The sequence below is a fragment of the Haliotis rufescens genome, unplaced genomic scaffold (genome assembly GCF_023055435.1).
Source record: "Haliotis rufescens isolate VD_foot unplaced genomic scaffold, xgHalRufe1.0.p SCAF_118, whole genome shotgun sequence".
Lineage (NCBI taxonomy): Eukaryota > Metazoa > Mollusca > Gastropoda > Lepetellida > Haliotidae > Haliotis > Haliotis rufescens.
In genome coordinates, this window is record NW_025963800.1 from 584,667 (window position 1) to 599,863 (window position 15,197).

Sequence of the window (15,197 nt, forward strand, 5' to 3'; positions counted from 1 at the left end):
TGAATACTTCCTAGAGTGTAGGTATTGGTGAATACTTCCTTGAGTGCAGGTATTGGTGAATACTTCCTAGAGTGCAGGTATTGGTGAATACTTCCTAGAGTGCAGGTATTGGTGAATACTTCCTAGAGTGCAGGTACTGGTGAATACTTCCTAGAGAGTAGGTATTGGTGAATACTTCCTAGAGTGCAGGTATTGGTGAATACTTCCTAGAGTGCAGGTATTGGTGAATACTTCCTAGAGTGCAGGTATTGGTGAATACTTCCTAGAGTGCAGGTATTGGTGTATACTTCCTAGAGTGCAGGTACTGGTGAATACTTCCTAGAGAGTAGGTATTGGTGAATACTTCCTAGAGTGTAGGTATTGGTGAATACTTCCTTGAGTGCAGGTATTGGTGAATACTTAATAGAGTAATACTTAATAGCGTGCAGGTATTGGTGAATACTTCCTAGAGTGCAGGTATTGGTGAATACTTCTTAGAGTGCAGGTTCTAGTGAATTCTTCCTAGAGTGCAGGTTTTAGTGAATACTTCCTAGAGTGCAGATTCTAGTGAATACTTCCTAGAGTGCAGGTTTTAGTGAATTCTTCCTAGAGTGCAGGTTTTAGTGAATACTTCCTAGAGTGCAGGTTCTAGTGAATACTTCCTAGAGTGCAGGTATTGGTGCATACTTCCTAGAGTGCAGGATCTGGTGAATTCTTCCTAGAGTGCAGGTACTGGTGAATACTTCCTAGAGAGTAGGTATTGGTGAATACTTCCTAGAGTGTAGGTATTGGTGAATACTTCCTTGAGTGCAGGTATTGGTGAATACTTAATAGAGTAATACTTAATAGCGTGCAGGTATTGGTGAATACTTCCTAGAGTGCAGGTATTGGTGAATACTTCTTAGAGTGCAGGTTCTAGTGAATTCTTCCTAGAGTGCAGGTTTTAGTGAATACTTCCTAGAGTGCAGGTTCTAGTGAATACTTCCTAGAGTGCAGGTTTTAGTGAATTCTTCCTAGAGTGCAGGTTTTAGTGAATACTTCCTAGAGTGCAGGTTCTAGTGAATACTTCCTAGAGTGCAGGATCTGGTGAATTCTTCCTAGAGTGCAGGTACTGGTGAATACTTCCTAGAGAGTAGGTATTGGTGAATACTTCCTAGAGTGTAGGTATTGGTGAATACTTCCTTGAGTGCAGGTATTGGTGAATACTTAATAGAGTGCAGGTACTGGTGAATACTTCCTAGAGTGCAGGTATTGATGAATACTTAATAGAGTGCAGGTACTGGTGAATACTTCCTAGAGTGCAGGTATTGGTGAATACTTAATAGCGTGCAGGTACTGGTGAATACTTCCTAGAGTACAGCAGATACTCACCTGTGATCCTGGTGGGTCTTGTGCTGCATCTGGCCACAGACACTAGTGACCGAAGCTTCCAGTCAGGGTCCAGGGCATCGATGGCCTGGCGACTAGCTTTTGTCAGCAGGAACGACGGGGGGAACATGTATGGTCGCTTATCCGCAACCATGTTTTCTGTGTAAACACAAACGTTTTTTGTCATTTCTACTTCAAGAGATACCCTTTTCTTGTAAAACAAATGAACAACCTTTCAAACATTATTTTGGGAAACTAATGATCCATCAGAACTTTCAAACTACACACTACAGGTAACATAGCTCTGTCAAGTGTAAAGGTAACATAGCTCTGTAACATGTACAGGTAACATAGCTCTGTCAAGTGTACAGGTAACATTGCTCTGTCAAGTGTACAGGTAACATAACTCTGTCAATTGTACAGGTAACATAACTTTGTCAAGTGTACAGGTAACATAGCTCTGTCACGTGTACATGTAACATTGCTCTGTCAAGTATACAGGTAACATAGCTCTGTAAAGTGTACAGGTAACATAGCTGTGTCAAGTGTACAGGTAACGTAGCTCTGTCAAGTGTACAGGTAACATAGCTCTGTCAAGTGTACAGGTAACATAGCTTTGTCAAGTATACAGGTAACATAGCTTTGTCAAGTGTACAGGTAACATAGCTCTGTCAGGTGTACAGGTAACATAGCTCTGTCAAGTATACAGGTAACATAGCTCTGTCAAGTGTACAGGTAACATTGCTCTGTCAAGTGTACAGGTAACATTGCTCTGTCAATTGTACAGGTAACATAGCTTTGTCAAGTGTACAGGTAACATAGCTCTGTCATGTGTACATGTAACATTGCTCTGTCAAGTATACAGGTAACATAGCTCTGTAAAGTGTACAGGTAACATAGCTGTGTCAAGTGTACAGGTAACGTAGCTCTGTCAAGTGTACAGGTAACATAGCTCTGTCAGGTGTACAGGTAACATAGCTCTGTCAAGTATACAGGTAACATAGCTCTGTCAAGTGTACAGGTAACATAGCTCTGTCAAGTGTACAGGTAATATATCTCTGTCACATGTACAGGTAACATAGCTCTGTCAAGTGTACAGGTAGCATAGCTCTGTCAATTGTACAGGTAACATAGCTCTGTCAAGTGTACAGATAACATAGCTCTGTCAGGTGTACAGGTAACATAGCTCTGTCAAGTATACAGGTAACATAGCTCTGTCAAGTGTACAGGTAACATAGCTCTGTCAAGTGTACAGGTAATATAGCTCTGTTAAGTGTACAGGTAACATAGCTTTGTCAAGTGTACAGGTAACATAGCTCTGTCACGTGTACAGGTAACATAGCTCTGTCAAGTATACAGGTAACATAGCTCTGTTAAGTGTACAGGTAACATAGCTCTGTTAAGTGTACAGGTAACAAAGCTCTGTCAAGTGTATAGGTAATATATCTCTGTCACATGTTCAGGTAACATAGCTCTGTCAAGTGTACAGGTAACATAGCTCTGTTAAGTGTACAGGTAACATAGCTTTGTCAAGTGTACAGGTAACATAGCTCTGTTAAGTGTACAGGTAACATAGCTCTGTCAAGTATACAGGTAACATAGCTCTGTTAAGTGTACAGGTAACATAGCTTTGTCAAGTGTACAGGTAACATTGCTCTGTCAAGTATACAGGTAACATAGCTCTGTCAAGTGTACAGGTAACGTAGCTCTGTCAAGTCTAGGGAAACAACTCATCTCAACCAAACTACAACCAAAAAAACAAAAATGCTCAATAACCAGTTGAAACAACAGTTCCAAAGATTGTGGATGTTTTGAATTGATATTAGTTCTCACCTCTGGATTCAAATCCCTGTATGTCAATGTCAGCTTTCATTTGGACCTTCGGTTTAGGCTTATCTTCCGTTGTAGTGTCTTCCTTCTTGTCATCCCCATCTTCAACCGGTATCTCAACAGCCTTCAGGGGAATCTTCTCCAGCTGAATCTCCTTAATTGATGTCATGTCCAACTCTTCATTGCAGTTTGAATCTTTGGGTGAAAACTCCAGTGACAACTTGGTGTTGTCAGTGGAGAGAGACTTGATGACACACTCCATGTACTGATCCCTGATGGCGAGAAATCACTGTTAGACAGACACATCAACAATCTGTGTGGCTAATTCACTGTCAGACATACCATCAACAATTTCTTTGGCCAAATCACTGTCAGACAGACGCATCAACAATTTCTTTGGCCAAATCACTGTCAGACAGACCATCAACAATTTCTTTGGCTAATTTACTGTCAGACAGACCATCAACAATTTCTTTTGCCAAATCAGTCAGACAGACGCATCAACATTCAGTAACTTAAGTAGAATGAGATGCTATCGACCCTTCTAATCAAGAATAGAGCAATTGCTTTGCATGCAGTACATGGGGTACCATCTTATGAATAAGAGAGTGAGTGTTTATTGCTATTGAAATGCTGAACCAGCAATTTTGCAGTTATTCATAGTATTTGGTTTGGTTTGTTGTTTAATGCTGCACTCAGCAATATTGCAGCTATATGACGGCAGTCTGTAAATAATCGAGTCTGGACCAGACAATCCAGTGATTAATATCATGAGCATCGATCCACGCAATTGGGATAGATGACACGTATCAACCAAGTCAGCGAGTCTGACCACCCGATCCCGTTAGTCGCCTTTTACGGCAAGTATGAGTTGTTGAAGACCTATTCTATCCCGGAATCTTCACGGGTCTTATTCATAGTTGTGTGTGTTATTAAGCTGTCAAGGTCAAATGTCAAGACTTACTTGACTGGTTGTGCTATAACTCTTGCTCCCCTCTGCAACACACCTGGCTGGTCAAATGTCTAAAAAACACGAAGTCATAAATGTCAGTAAAGTAGGTCAGTGAAACCCATAGTCACATCGCTATATAAATGCAATGATCTTTGACGCAATGTTAAACCCCATTTCATCTCACCAAACTGAAACTCACAGTAATCCACAGTCAGTGCAACTCACAGTAATGTCAGTCATTGAAACTCACAGTAATGTCACAGTCAGTGAGACTCACAGTAATGTCACAGTCAGTGAGACTCACAGTAATGTCACAGTCAGTGAAACTCACAGTAATGTCACAGTCAGTGAAACCCATAGTCACATCGCTATATAAATGCAATGATCTTTGATGCAATGTTAAACCCCATTTCACCTCACCAAACTGAAACTCACAGTAATCCACAGTCAGTGCAACTCACAGTAATGTCAGTCATTGAAACTCACAGTAATGTCACAGTCAGTGAGACTCACAGTAATGTCACAGTCAGTGAAACTCACAGTAATGTCACAGTCAGTGAAACTCACAGTAATGTCACAGTCAGTGAGACTCACAGTAATGTCACAGTCAGTGAGACTCACAGTAATGTCACAGTCAGTGAAACTCACAGTAATGTCACAGTCAGTGAAACTCACAGTAATGTCACAGTCAGTGAAACTCACAGTAATGTCACAGTCAGTGAGACTCACAGTAATGTCACAGTCAGTGAAACTCACAGTAATGTCACAGTCAGTGAGACTCACAGTAATGTCACAGTCAGTGAAACTCACAGTAATGTCACAGTCAGTGAAACCCATAGTCACATCGCTATATAAATGCAATGATCTTTGATGCAATGTTAAACCCCATTTCACCTCACCAAACTGAAACTCACAGTAATCCACAGTCAGTGCAACTCACAGTAATGTCAGTCATTGAAACTCACAGTAATGTCACAGTCAGTGAGACTCACAGTAATGTCACAGTCAGTGAAACTCACAGTAATGTCACAGTCAGTGAAACTCACAGTAATGTCACAGTCAGTGAGACTCACAGTAATGTCACAGTCAGTGAGACTCACAGTAATGTCACAGTCAGTGAAACTCACAGTAATGTCACAGTCAGTGAAACTCACAGTAATGTCACAGTCAGTGAAACTCACAGTAATGTCACAGTCAGTGAGACTCACAGTAATGTCACAGTCAGTGAGACTCACAGTAATGTCACAGTCAGTGAGACTCACAGTAATGTCACAGTCAGTGAGACTCACAGTAATGTCACAGTCAGTGAAAACTCACAGTAATGTCACAGTCAGTGAAACTCACAGTAATGTCACAGTCAGTGAGACTCACAGTAATGTCAGTCATTGAAACTCACAGTAATGTCACAGTCAGTGAGACTCACAGTAATGTCACAGTCAGTGAAACTCACAGTAATGTCACAGTCAGTGAAACTCACAGTAATGTCACAGTCAGTGAGACTCACATTAATATCAGTCAGTGAAACTCACAGTAATATCAGTCAGTGAAACTCACAGTAATGTCACAGTCAGTGAGACTCACAGTAATGTCACAGTCAGTGAAACTCACAGTAATGTCACAGTCAGTGAAACTCACAGTAATATCAGTCAGTAAATATTCACAGTAATGTCAGTCAGTGAAACACATGGTCATTGAAACTGAGTGACAGTCTATACTTTTAAGTGATAACGGATCCTTGTTTACCGGGCGGCGAGGGTGGTAGAGCATGACGTCAGGTGCCCTGGAGTCGTCAACGTGAGGCAGCAAGCAGCTGTAGTTACCTCCCCTTAGGTAGTATCGGTCCAGCAGACTTCCGTTAATGCTGACGTGGAGCTCGTACATGTCCTGGATTGAAACATCATCATTTTACAAAGTACCACAATTATCCACTGAGAAGCTCATTATCAGGCCGATAAGACTATTTTTTCCTACAGATTCTGTCCATTCAGAGGGTCTGGGATGCATGACAAGTATTTTTCGTCCTGTGTATTTGGTCTGAGTATGGGTCTGAAGGCTGGTGACTGCGATCGACTATACTTGGCATATATGCAGTGTAAGTTCTTTACCAGCATGAACTGAAATAAATAAATGTGCGCACATAGTATTTTAAGCGCTACTGACCTAGTTCAAGATGCATACATTGCTAGATATAGCCGCTCGGAGTCCCCGGACTCCCAACCCTTACCCAGATTGTTATTATGTGATCAAAACTCAAGGATGATGTTTATTGCTAGCAAAATTGACTTTTCTTGAAAAGCGCACTTTTGTTTCAAAAGTTAGTAATATTACCTAGTGCTGGAATGGCTTGTCTTCATTTCTAAGTTTTAGAACACATGTAGCTATCTCTGTTAAGTAATAATCGAGATATTACGTGATGAACTTTCAAGTGTCAAGGACTCTAGTTAATCAGCCATGAACATTTCTATAAAACTTTGTTGTTAGGCCTCACAACATGCATTAAGGTTTTCGGGCAGAAGAATAGTATTTCATTGTCACCATCTTGTGTGGTTTGGCTTGAGCCGCTCTCGTCAAGTTGACAATGGCTGATGACTTGCTCTCTTCGATCTTGACCTTCAGCCTACAAGACAGGTTGTTGTCATAATATAATATCAACTGTGAAGTGTAACCCTGAAATAGAGTGAATTTGTGAATGATCTCGAGTATTTGTATTAATTGATTTGACCTACATTTAAATATATCCACATTTATCAGAGATGGTGCCAAAGAACTCACAAAAAAACATGTTCACTCTCATTTGTCCATGGACACTCTCTGAGAAACATATATACTCTCATTTGTCCATGGACACTCTCTGAGAAACATATATACTCACAATTGTCCATGATAACTCTCTGAGATACATATATACTCACAAGTGTCCATGATAACTCTCTGAGATACATATATACTCACAAGTGTCCATGATAACTCTCTGAGATACATATATACTCACAAGTGTCCATGATAACTCTCTGAGATATATATATACTCACAATTGTCCATGATAACTCTCTGAGATACATATATACTCACAAGTGTCCATGATAACTCTCTGAGATACATATATACTCACAATTGTCCATGATAACTCTCTGAGAAACATATATACTCACAAGTGTCCATGATAACTCTCTGAGAAACATATATACTCACAAGTGTCCATGATAACTCTCTGAGAAACATATATACTCACAATTGTCCATGGACACTCTCTGAGATACATATATACTCACAAGTGTCCATGATAACTCTCTGAGAAACATATATACTCACAATTGTCCATGATAACTCTCTGAGAAACATATATACTCACAAGTGTCCATGATAACTCTCTGAGATACATATATACTCACAAGTGTCCATGATAACTCTCTGAGATACATATATACTCACAAGTGTCCATGATAACTCTCTGAGAAACATATCTACTCACAAGTGTCCATGATAACTCTCTGAGATACATATATACTCACAAGTGTCCATGATAACTCTCTGAGATACATATATACTCACAATTGTCCATGATAACTCTCTGAGATACATATATACTCACAATTGTCCATGATAACTCTCTGAGAAACATATATACTCACAAGTGTCCATGATAACTCTCTGAGAAACATATATACTCACAATTGTCCATGATAACTCTCTGAGAAACATATATACTCACAAGTGTCCATGATAACTCTCTGAGATACATATCTACTCACAAGTGTCCATGATAACTCTCTGAGATACATATATACTCACAAGTGTCCATGATAACTCTCTGAGATACATATCTACTCACAAGTGTCCATGATAACTCTCTGAGATACATATATACTCACAAGTGTCCATGATAACTCTCTGAGGTCAAGGTAGAGAGATATTTCTTTATTTCTGTTGCTGTATACTTCTTCCCCGAGTCCAAAGTAAACCAGATGACTTCCATGCTGGTCACTTTACCTGCAACATCAACACAGCACCACTCAGTACATCATCTCTCTCTCCCACCACTGGGGAGTCAATAGGAGGACGGAGGCAAGACAGTGGGAAGACAGTGGGGGAGACAGTGGGGAAGACAGTGGGAAGACAGTGGGGGAGACAAAAGGGAGACAATAGGGAGACAGTGGGAAGACAGTGGGGAGATAGTGGGGGAGACAGTGGGAAGACAGTGGGAGAAGACAGTGGGAGAAGACAGTGGGAAGACAGTGGGAGGAGACAATGGGGGAGACAGTGGGAGGAGACAATAGGAAGACAGTGGGAGGACAGTGGGAGGAGACAATGGGGGAGACAGTGGGAGGAGACAATGGGGGAGACAGTGGGAGAAGACAGTGGGGGAGACAGTGGGAAGACAGTTGGAGGAGACAATGGGGGTGACAGTGGGAGGAGACAATAGGAAGACAGTGGTAAAACAGTGGGGTAGACAGTGGGAGGAGTGGGGAAATAGTGGGGAGACAATAGGGAGACAGTGGGAGGAGACAATGGGGGAGACAGTGGAGAAGACAGGGGGAGGAGACAATAGGAAGACAGTGGGAAGAGACAATAGGAAGACAGTGGGAAGACAGTGGGAGGAGACAATAGGGAGACAATGGGGGAGACAGTGGGAGGATAGTGGGGAGACAATAGGGAGACAATGGGGGGGACAGTGGGAGGACAAAGTGGAAGGAGATTGGGAAGAAACAGTGGGAGGACAGTGGGGAGACAATAGGGAGACAGTGGGAGGAGACAATGGGGGAGACAGTGGAAAGACAAAGTGGAAGGAGATTGGGAAGAGACAGTGGGAGGAGACAATGGGGGAGACAGTCGGAGGACAGTGGGGGGACAATAGGGAGACAGTGGAAGGAGACAATGGGGAGACAATGGGGGAGACAGTGGAAGGACACAGTGGAAGGAGATTGGGAAGAGACAGTGGGAGGAGACAATGGGGGAGACAGTCGGAGGACAGTGGGGGGACAATAGGGAGACAGTGGGAGGAGACAATGGGAGGAGACAATAGGGAGACAATGGGGGAGACAGTGGGAGGATAGTGGGGAGACAATAGGGAGACAAGGGGGGGGACAGTGGGAGGACAAAGTGGAAGGAGATTGGGAAGAAACAGTGGGAGGACAGTGGGGAGACAGTGGGATGAGACAATGGGGAGACAATGGGGGAGACAGTGGAAGGACACAGTGGAAGGAGATTGGGAAGAGACAGTGGGAGGAGACAATGGGGGAGACAGTGGAGAAGACAGGGGGAGGAGACAATAGGAAGACAGTGGGAAGAGACAATAGGAAGACAGTGGGAGAAGACAGTGGGAGGAGACAATGGGGGAGACAGTGGGAGGAGACAATAGGAAGACAGTGGGAAGACAGTGGGAGGAGACAATAGGGAGACAATGGGGGAGACAGTGGGAGGATAGTGGGGAGACAATAGGGAGACAATGGGGGGGACAGTGGGAGGACAAAGTGGAAGGAGATTGGGAAGAAACAGTGGGAGGACAGTGGGGAGACAATAGGGAGACAGTGGGAGGAGACAATGGGGGAGACAGTGGAAAGACAAAGTGGAAGGAGATTGGGAAGAGACAGTGGGAGGAGACAATGGGGGAGACAGTCGGAGGACAGTGGGGGGACAATAGGGAGACAGTGGAAGGAGACAATGGGGAGACAATGGGGGAGACAGTGGAAGGACACAGTGGAAGGAGATTGGGAAGAGACAGTGGGAGGAGACAATGGGGGAGACAGTCGGAGGACAGTGGGGGGACAATAGGGAGACAGTGGGAGGAGACAATGGGAGGAGACAATAGGGAGACAATGGGGGAGACAGTGGGAGGACACAGTGGAAGGAGATTGGGAAGAGACAGTGGGAGGAGACAATGGGGGAGACAGTCGGAGGACAGTGGGGGACAATAGGGAGACAGTGGGAGGAGACAATGGGGGAGACAGTGGAAAGACAAAGTGGAAGGAGATTGGGAAGAGACAGTCGGAGGACAGTGGGGGGACAATAGGGAGACAGTGGGAGGACAGTGGGGAGACAATAGGGAGACAATGGGGGAGACAGTGGAAGGACACAGTGGAAGGAGATTGGGAAGAGACAGTGGGAGGAGACAATGGGGGAGACAGTCGGAGGACAGTGGGGGGACAATAGGGAGACAGTTGGAGGAGACAATGGGGGAGACAGTGGAAAGACAAAGTGAAAGGAGATTGGGAAGAGACAGTCGGAGGACAGTGGGGGGACAATAGGGAGACAGTGGGAGGACAGTGGGATGACAATAGGGAGACAATGGGGGAGACAGTGGAAGGACACAGTGGAAGGAGATTGGGAAGAGACAGTGGGAGGAGACAATGGGGGAGACAGTGGGAGGACAGTGGGGGGACAATAGGGAGACAGTGGGAGGACAGTGGGGAGACAATAGGGAGACAATGGGGGAGACAGTGGAAGGACACAGTGGAAGGAGATTGGGAAGAGACAGTGGGAGGAGACAATGGGGGAGACAGTCGGAGGACAGTGGGGGGACAATAGGGAGACAGTGGGAGGAGACAATGGGGAGACAATGGGGGAGACAGTGGAAGGACACAGTGGAAGGAGATTGGGAAGAGACAGTGGGAGGAGACAATGGGGGAGACAGTCGGAGGACAGGCGGGGGACAATAGGGAGACAGTGGGAGGAGACAATGGGGGAGACAGTGGAAAGACAAAGTGGAAGGAGATTGGGAAGAGACAGTCGGAGGACAGTGGGGGGACAATAGGGAGACAGTGGGAGGACAATGGGGAGACAATAGGGAGACAATGGGGGAGACAGTGGAAGGACACAGTGGAAGGAGATTGGGAAGAGACAGTGGGAGGAGACAATGGGGGAGACAGTCGGAGGACAGTGGGGGGACAATAGGGAGACAGTGGGAGGAGACAATGGGGGAGACAGTGGAAAGACAAAGTGGAAGGAGATTGGGAAGAGACAGTCGGAGGACAGTGGGGGGACAATAGGGAGACAGTGGGAGGACAGTGGGGAGACAATAGGGAGACAATGGGGGAGACAGTGGAAGGACACAGTGGAAGGAGATTGGGAAGAATCAGTGGGAGGAGACAATGGGGGAGACAGTCGGAGGACAGTGGGGGGACAATAGGGAGACAGTGGGAGGAGACAATGGGGGAGACAGTGGAAAGACAGAGTGGAAGGAGATTGGGAAGAGACAGTCGGAGGACAGTGGGGGGACAATAGGGAGATAGTGGGAGGACAGTGGGGAGACAATAGGGAGACAATGGGGGAGACAGTGGAAGGACACAGTGGAAGGAGATTGGGAAGAGACAGTGGGAGGAGACAATGGGGGAGACAGTCGGAGGACAGTGGGGGGACAATAGGGAGACAGTGGGAGGAGACAATGGGGGAGACAGTGGAAAGACAAAGTGGAAGGAGATTGGGAAGAGACAGTCGGAGGACAGTGGGGGGACAATAGGGAGACAGTGGGAGGACAGTGGGGAGACAATAGGGAGACAATGGGGGACACAGTGGAAGGAGATTGGGAAGAGACAGTGGGAGGACAGTGGGGAGACAATAGGGAGACAGTGGGAGGAGACAATGGGGGAGACAGTGGGAGGACACAGTGGAAGGAGATTGGGAAGAGACAGTGGGAGGAGACAATGGGGGGGACTTTCGGGGAGACAGTGGGAGGAGACAATAGGGAGACAATGGGGGAGACAGTCGGAGGACAGTGGGGGGACAATAGGGAGACAATGGGAGGAGAGTGGCAGGAGACAATTGGAGGAGACAGTGGTAAGACAGTGGGAGGGGAGTTTTGGGAGACAGTGGGAAGAGACAATGGTGAGACAGTGGGAGGGGAGTTTGGGAGACAGTGGGAGGAGACAATGGTGAGACAGTGGGAGGGGAGTTGGGGAGACAGTGGGAGGAGACAATGGTGAGCCAGTGGGAGGGGAGTTTGGGAGACAGTGGGAGGAGACAATGGTGAGACATTGGGAGGGGAGTTTGGGAGACAGTGGGAGGAGACAATGGTGAGACAGTGGGAGGGGAGTTGGGGAGACAGTGGGAGGAGACAATGGTGAGACAGTGGGAGGGGAGTTGGGGAGACAGTGGGAGGAGACAATGGTGAGACAGTGGAGGGGAGTTGGGGAGACAGTGGGAGGAGACAATGGGGGAGACAGTGGGAGGACAGTGGGGGGACAATAGGGAGACAGTGGGGAGACAATAGGGAGACAATGGTAGAGACAGTGGAAAGACACAGTGGAAGGAGATTGGGAAGAGACAGTGGGAGGAGACAATGGGAGGAGACTTTCGGGGAGACAGTGGGAGGAAACAATAGGGAGACAGTGGGAGGAGACAGTGGGAGGAGAGTGGCAGGAGACAGTTGGAGGAGACAGTGGTAAGACAGTGGGAGGGGAGTTTGGGAGACAGTGGGAGGAGACAATGGTGAGACAGTGGGAGGGGAGTTTGGGAGACAGTGGGAGGAGACAATGGTGAGACAGTGGGAAGGGAGTTGGGGAGACAGTGGGAGGAGAGAATGGTGAGACAGTGGGAGGGGAGTTGGGGAGACAGTGGGAGGAGACAATGGTGAGACAGTGGGAGGGGAGTTGGGGTGACAGTGGGAGGACACAGTGGTGAGACAGTGGGAGGGGAGTTGGGGAGACAGTGGGAGGAGACAATGGTGAGACAGTGGGAGGAGACAGTGGAAGGAGACAATGGGGGAGACAGTGGGAGGAGACAATAGGGAGATATTGGGGAGACAGTGAGAAGACAGTGGGGTAGACAGGGGGAGGAGAGTGGGGAGACAGTGGGAGGAGACAATGGTGAGACAGTGGGAGGAGAGTGGCGGGACAGTGGGAGGAGTCAATGGTGAGACAGTGGGATGGGAGTTTGGGAGACAGTAGGAGGAGACAATGGTGAGACAATGGTGAGACAGTAGGAGGGGAGTTGGGGAGACAGTGGGAGGAGACAGTGGGAGGAGACAATGGGGGAGACAGTGGGGGGAGACAGTGGGAGGAGACAATGGGGGGAGACAGTGGGGGGAGACAGTTGGAGGAGACAGTGGGGAGACAATGGGGGAGACAGTGGGAGGAGACAATGGGGGAGACAGTGGGGGGAGACAGTTGGAGGAGACAGTGGGGAGACAATGGGGGAGACAGTGGGAGGACAGTGGGGAGACAATGGGGGAGACAGTGGGAGGAGACAATTGGGGAGACAGTGGGGGGAGACAGTGGGAGGAGAGTGGCAGGAGACAGTGTGAGGAGACAATGGGGGAGACAGTGGAAGGAGACAATGGGGAGACAATGGGGGAGACAGTGGGAGGAGACAATGGGGGAGACAGTGGGGAGACAATGAGGAGACAATGGGAATACAATGGGGGAGACAGTGGGAGGAGAGTGGCAGGAGACAGTGTGAGGAGACAATGGGGGAGACAGTGGAATGAGACAATTGGGAGACAATGGGGGAGACAGTGGGAGGAGACAATGGGGGAGACAGTGGGGAGACAATGGGGGAGACAGTGGGAGGAGACAATGGGGGAGACAGTGGGAGGAGACAATTGGGGAGACAGTGGGGGGAGACAGCGGGAGGAGAGTGGCAGGAGACAGTGTGAGGAGACAATGGGGGAGACAGTGGGGAGACAATGGGAATACAATGGGGGAGACAGTGGGAGGAGAGTGGCAGGAGACAGTGTGAGGAGACAATGGGGGAGACAGTGGAAGGAGACAATGGGGAGACAATGGGGGAGACAGTGGGAGGAGACAATGGGGGAGACAGTGGGGAGACAATGAGGAGACAATGGGGGAGACAGTGGGAGGAGACAGTGGGAGGAGACAGTGGGAGGAGAGTGGCAGGAGACAGTGGGGAGACAATGGGGAGACAATGGGGGAGACAGTGGGAGGAGAGTGGGAGGAGACACTGGGAGGAGACAATGGTGACAGTGGTAGGAGACAGCAGTGTTTGTCTACATACTGAAGCTGCCAGAAGCGCCAGCGCTGATCCTGATAGGCTTGGTCTTGTCAGGCTCCAGTTGATTGATAAACTCCATGGACATTGGCTCAGTGGTGATCTTAACACAAAAACATTACAGGGACATCAAGTATCTGAACACAGATGTAACACACAAGGAATGTTGTCACAGCAATATTGTGTAGCTGAAACTATGCAAGATTTAACTCTGCATGTTAACATCAACAGTTGTGGCTCACCACATATCCTAAGAGGTCATTGCTGTCAGTGACAACTCACCACATATCCTAAGAGGTCATTGCTGTCAAAGACAACTCACCACATATCCTATGAGGTCATTGCTGTCAAAGACAACTCACCACACATCCTATGAGGTCAATTCTGTCAGTGACAACCACACATATCCTATGAGGTCATTGCTGTCAGTGACAACTCGCAATATATCATATGAGGTCATTTCTGTCAGTGACAACTCACCATGTATCCTATGAGGTCATTACTGTCAAGGCAACTCACCTGGTATCCTATGAGGTAATTACTGTCAGTGAGAACTCACCATGAATGCTATGAGGTCATTACTGTCAAGGCAACTCACCTGGTATCCTATGAGGTCATTGCTGTCAGTGACAACTCACCACATATCCTATGAGGCCATTACTGTCAAGGCAACTCACCACGTATCCTATGAGTCATTGCTGTCAGTGACAACTCACCACATATCCCATGAGGCCATTGCTGTCAAAGACAACTCACCAAGTATCCTATGAGGTCATTGCTGTCAGTGACAACTCGCAAAACATCCTAAGAGGTCATTGCTGTCAGTGACAACTCACCACATATCCTATGAGGTCATTGCTGTCAGTGACAACTCACCACATATCCTAAGAGGTCATTGCTGTCAGTGACAACTCACCACATATCCTAAGAGGTCATTGCTGTCAGTGACAACTCACCACATATCCTATGAGGTCATTGCTGTCAGTGACAACTCGCAAAATATCATATGAGGTCATTGCTGTCAGTGACAACTCACCATGTATCCTATGAGGTCATTTCTGTCAAGGCAACTCACCTGGTATCCTATGAGGTCATTACTGTCAGTGAGAACTCACCATGAATGCTA

At 46.8% G+C, this 15,197-nt stretch overlaps 1 protein-coding gene across 1 annotated transcript in view; it reads right to left on the reverse strand.

Moving 5' to 3' along the window:
- LOC124124359 overlaps nucleotides 1-15,197 on the reverse strand; it is a 112,271-nt gene that overhangs the window by 57,016 nt on the left and 40,058 nt on the right. The window contains exons 23-29 of the mRNA XM_048393214.1: nucleotides 14,078-14,174; nucleotides 8,002-8,119; nucleotides 6,665-6,746; nucleotides 5,873-6,013; nucleotides 4,142-4,200; nucleotides 3,181-3,449; nucleotides 1,351-1,506 (exon numbers count right to left, since the gene is read on the reverse strand). Of these exons, the coding sequence (XP_048249171.1) occupies nucleotides 1,351-1,506; nucleotides 3,181-3,449; nucleotides 4,142-4,200; nucleotides 5,873-6,013; nucleotides 6,665-6,746; nucleotides 8,002-8,119; nucleotides 14,078-14,174 (922 nt within the window). The remainder of the gene's footprint in view (nucleotides 1-1,350; nucleotides 1,507-3,180; nucleotides 3,450-4,141; nucleotides 4,201-5,872; nucleotides 6,014-6,664; nucleotides 6,747-8,001; nucleotides 8,120-14,077; nucleotides 14,175-15,197) is intronic.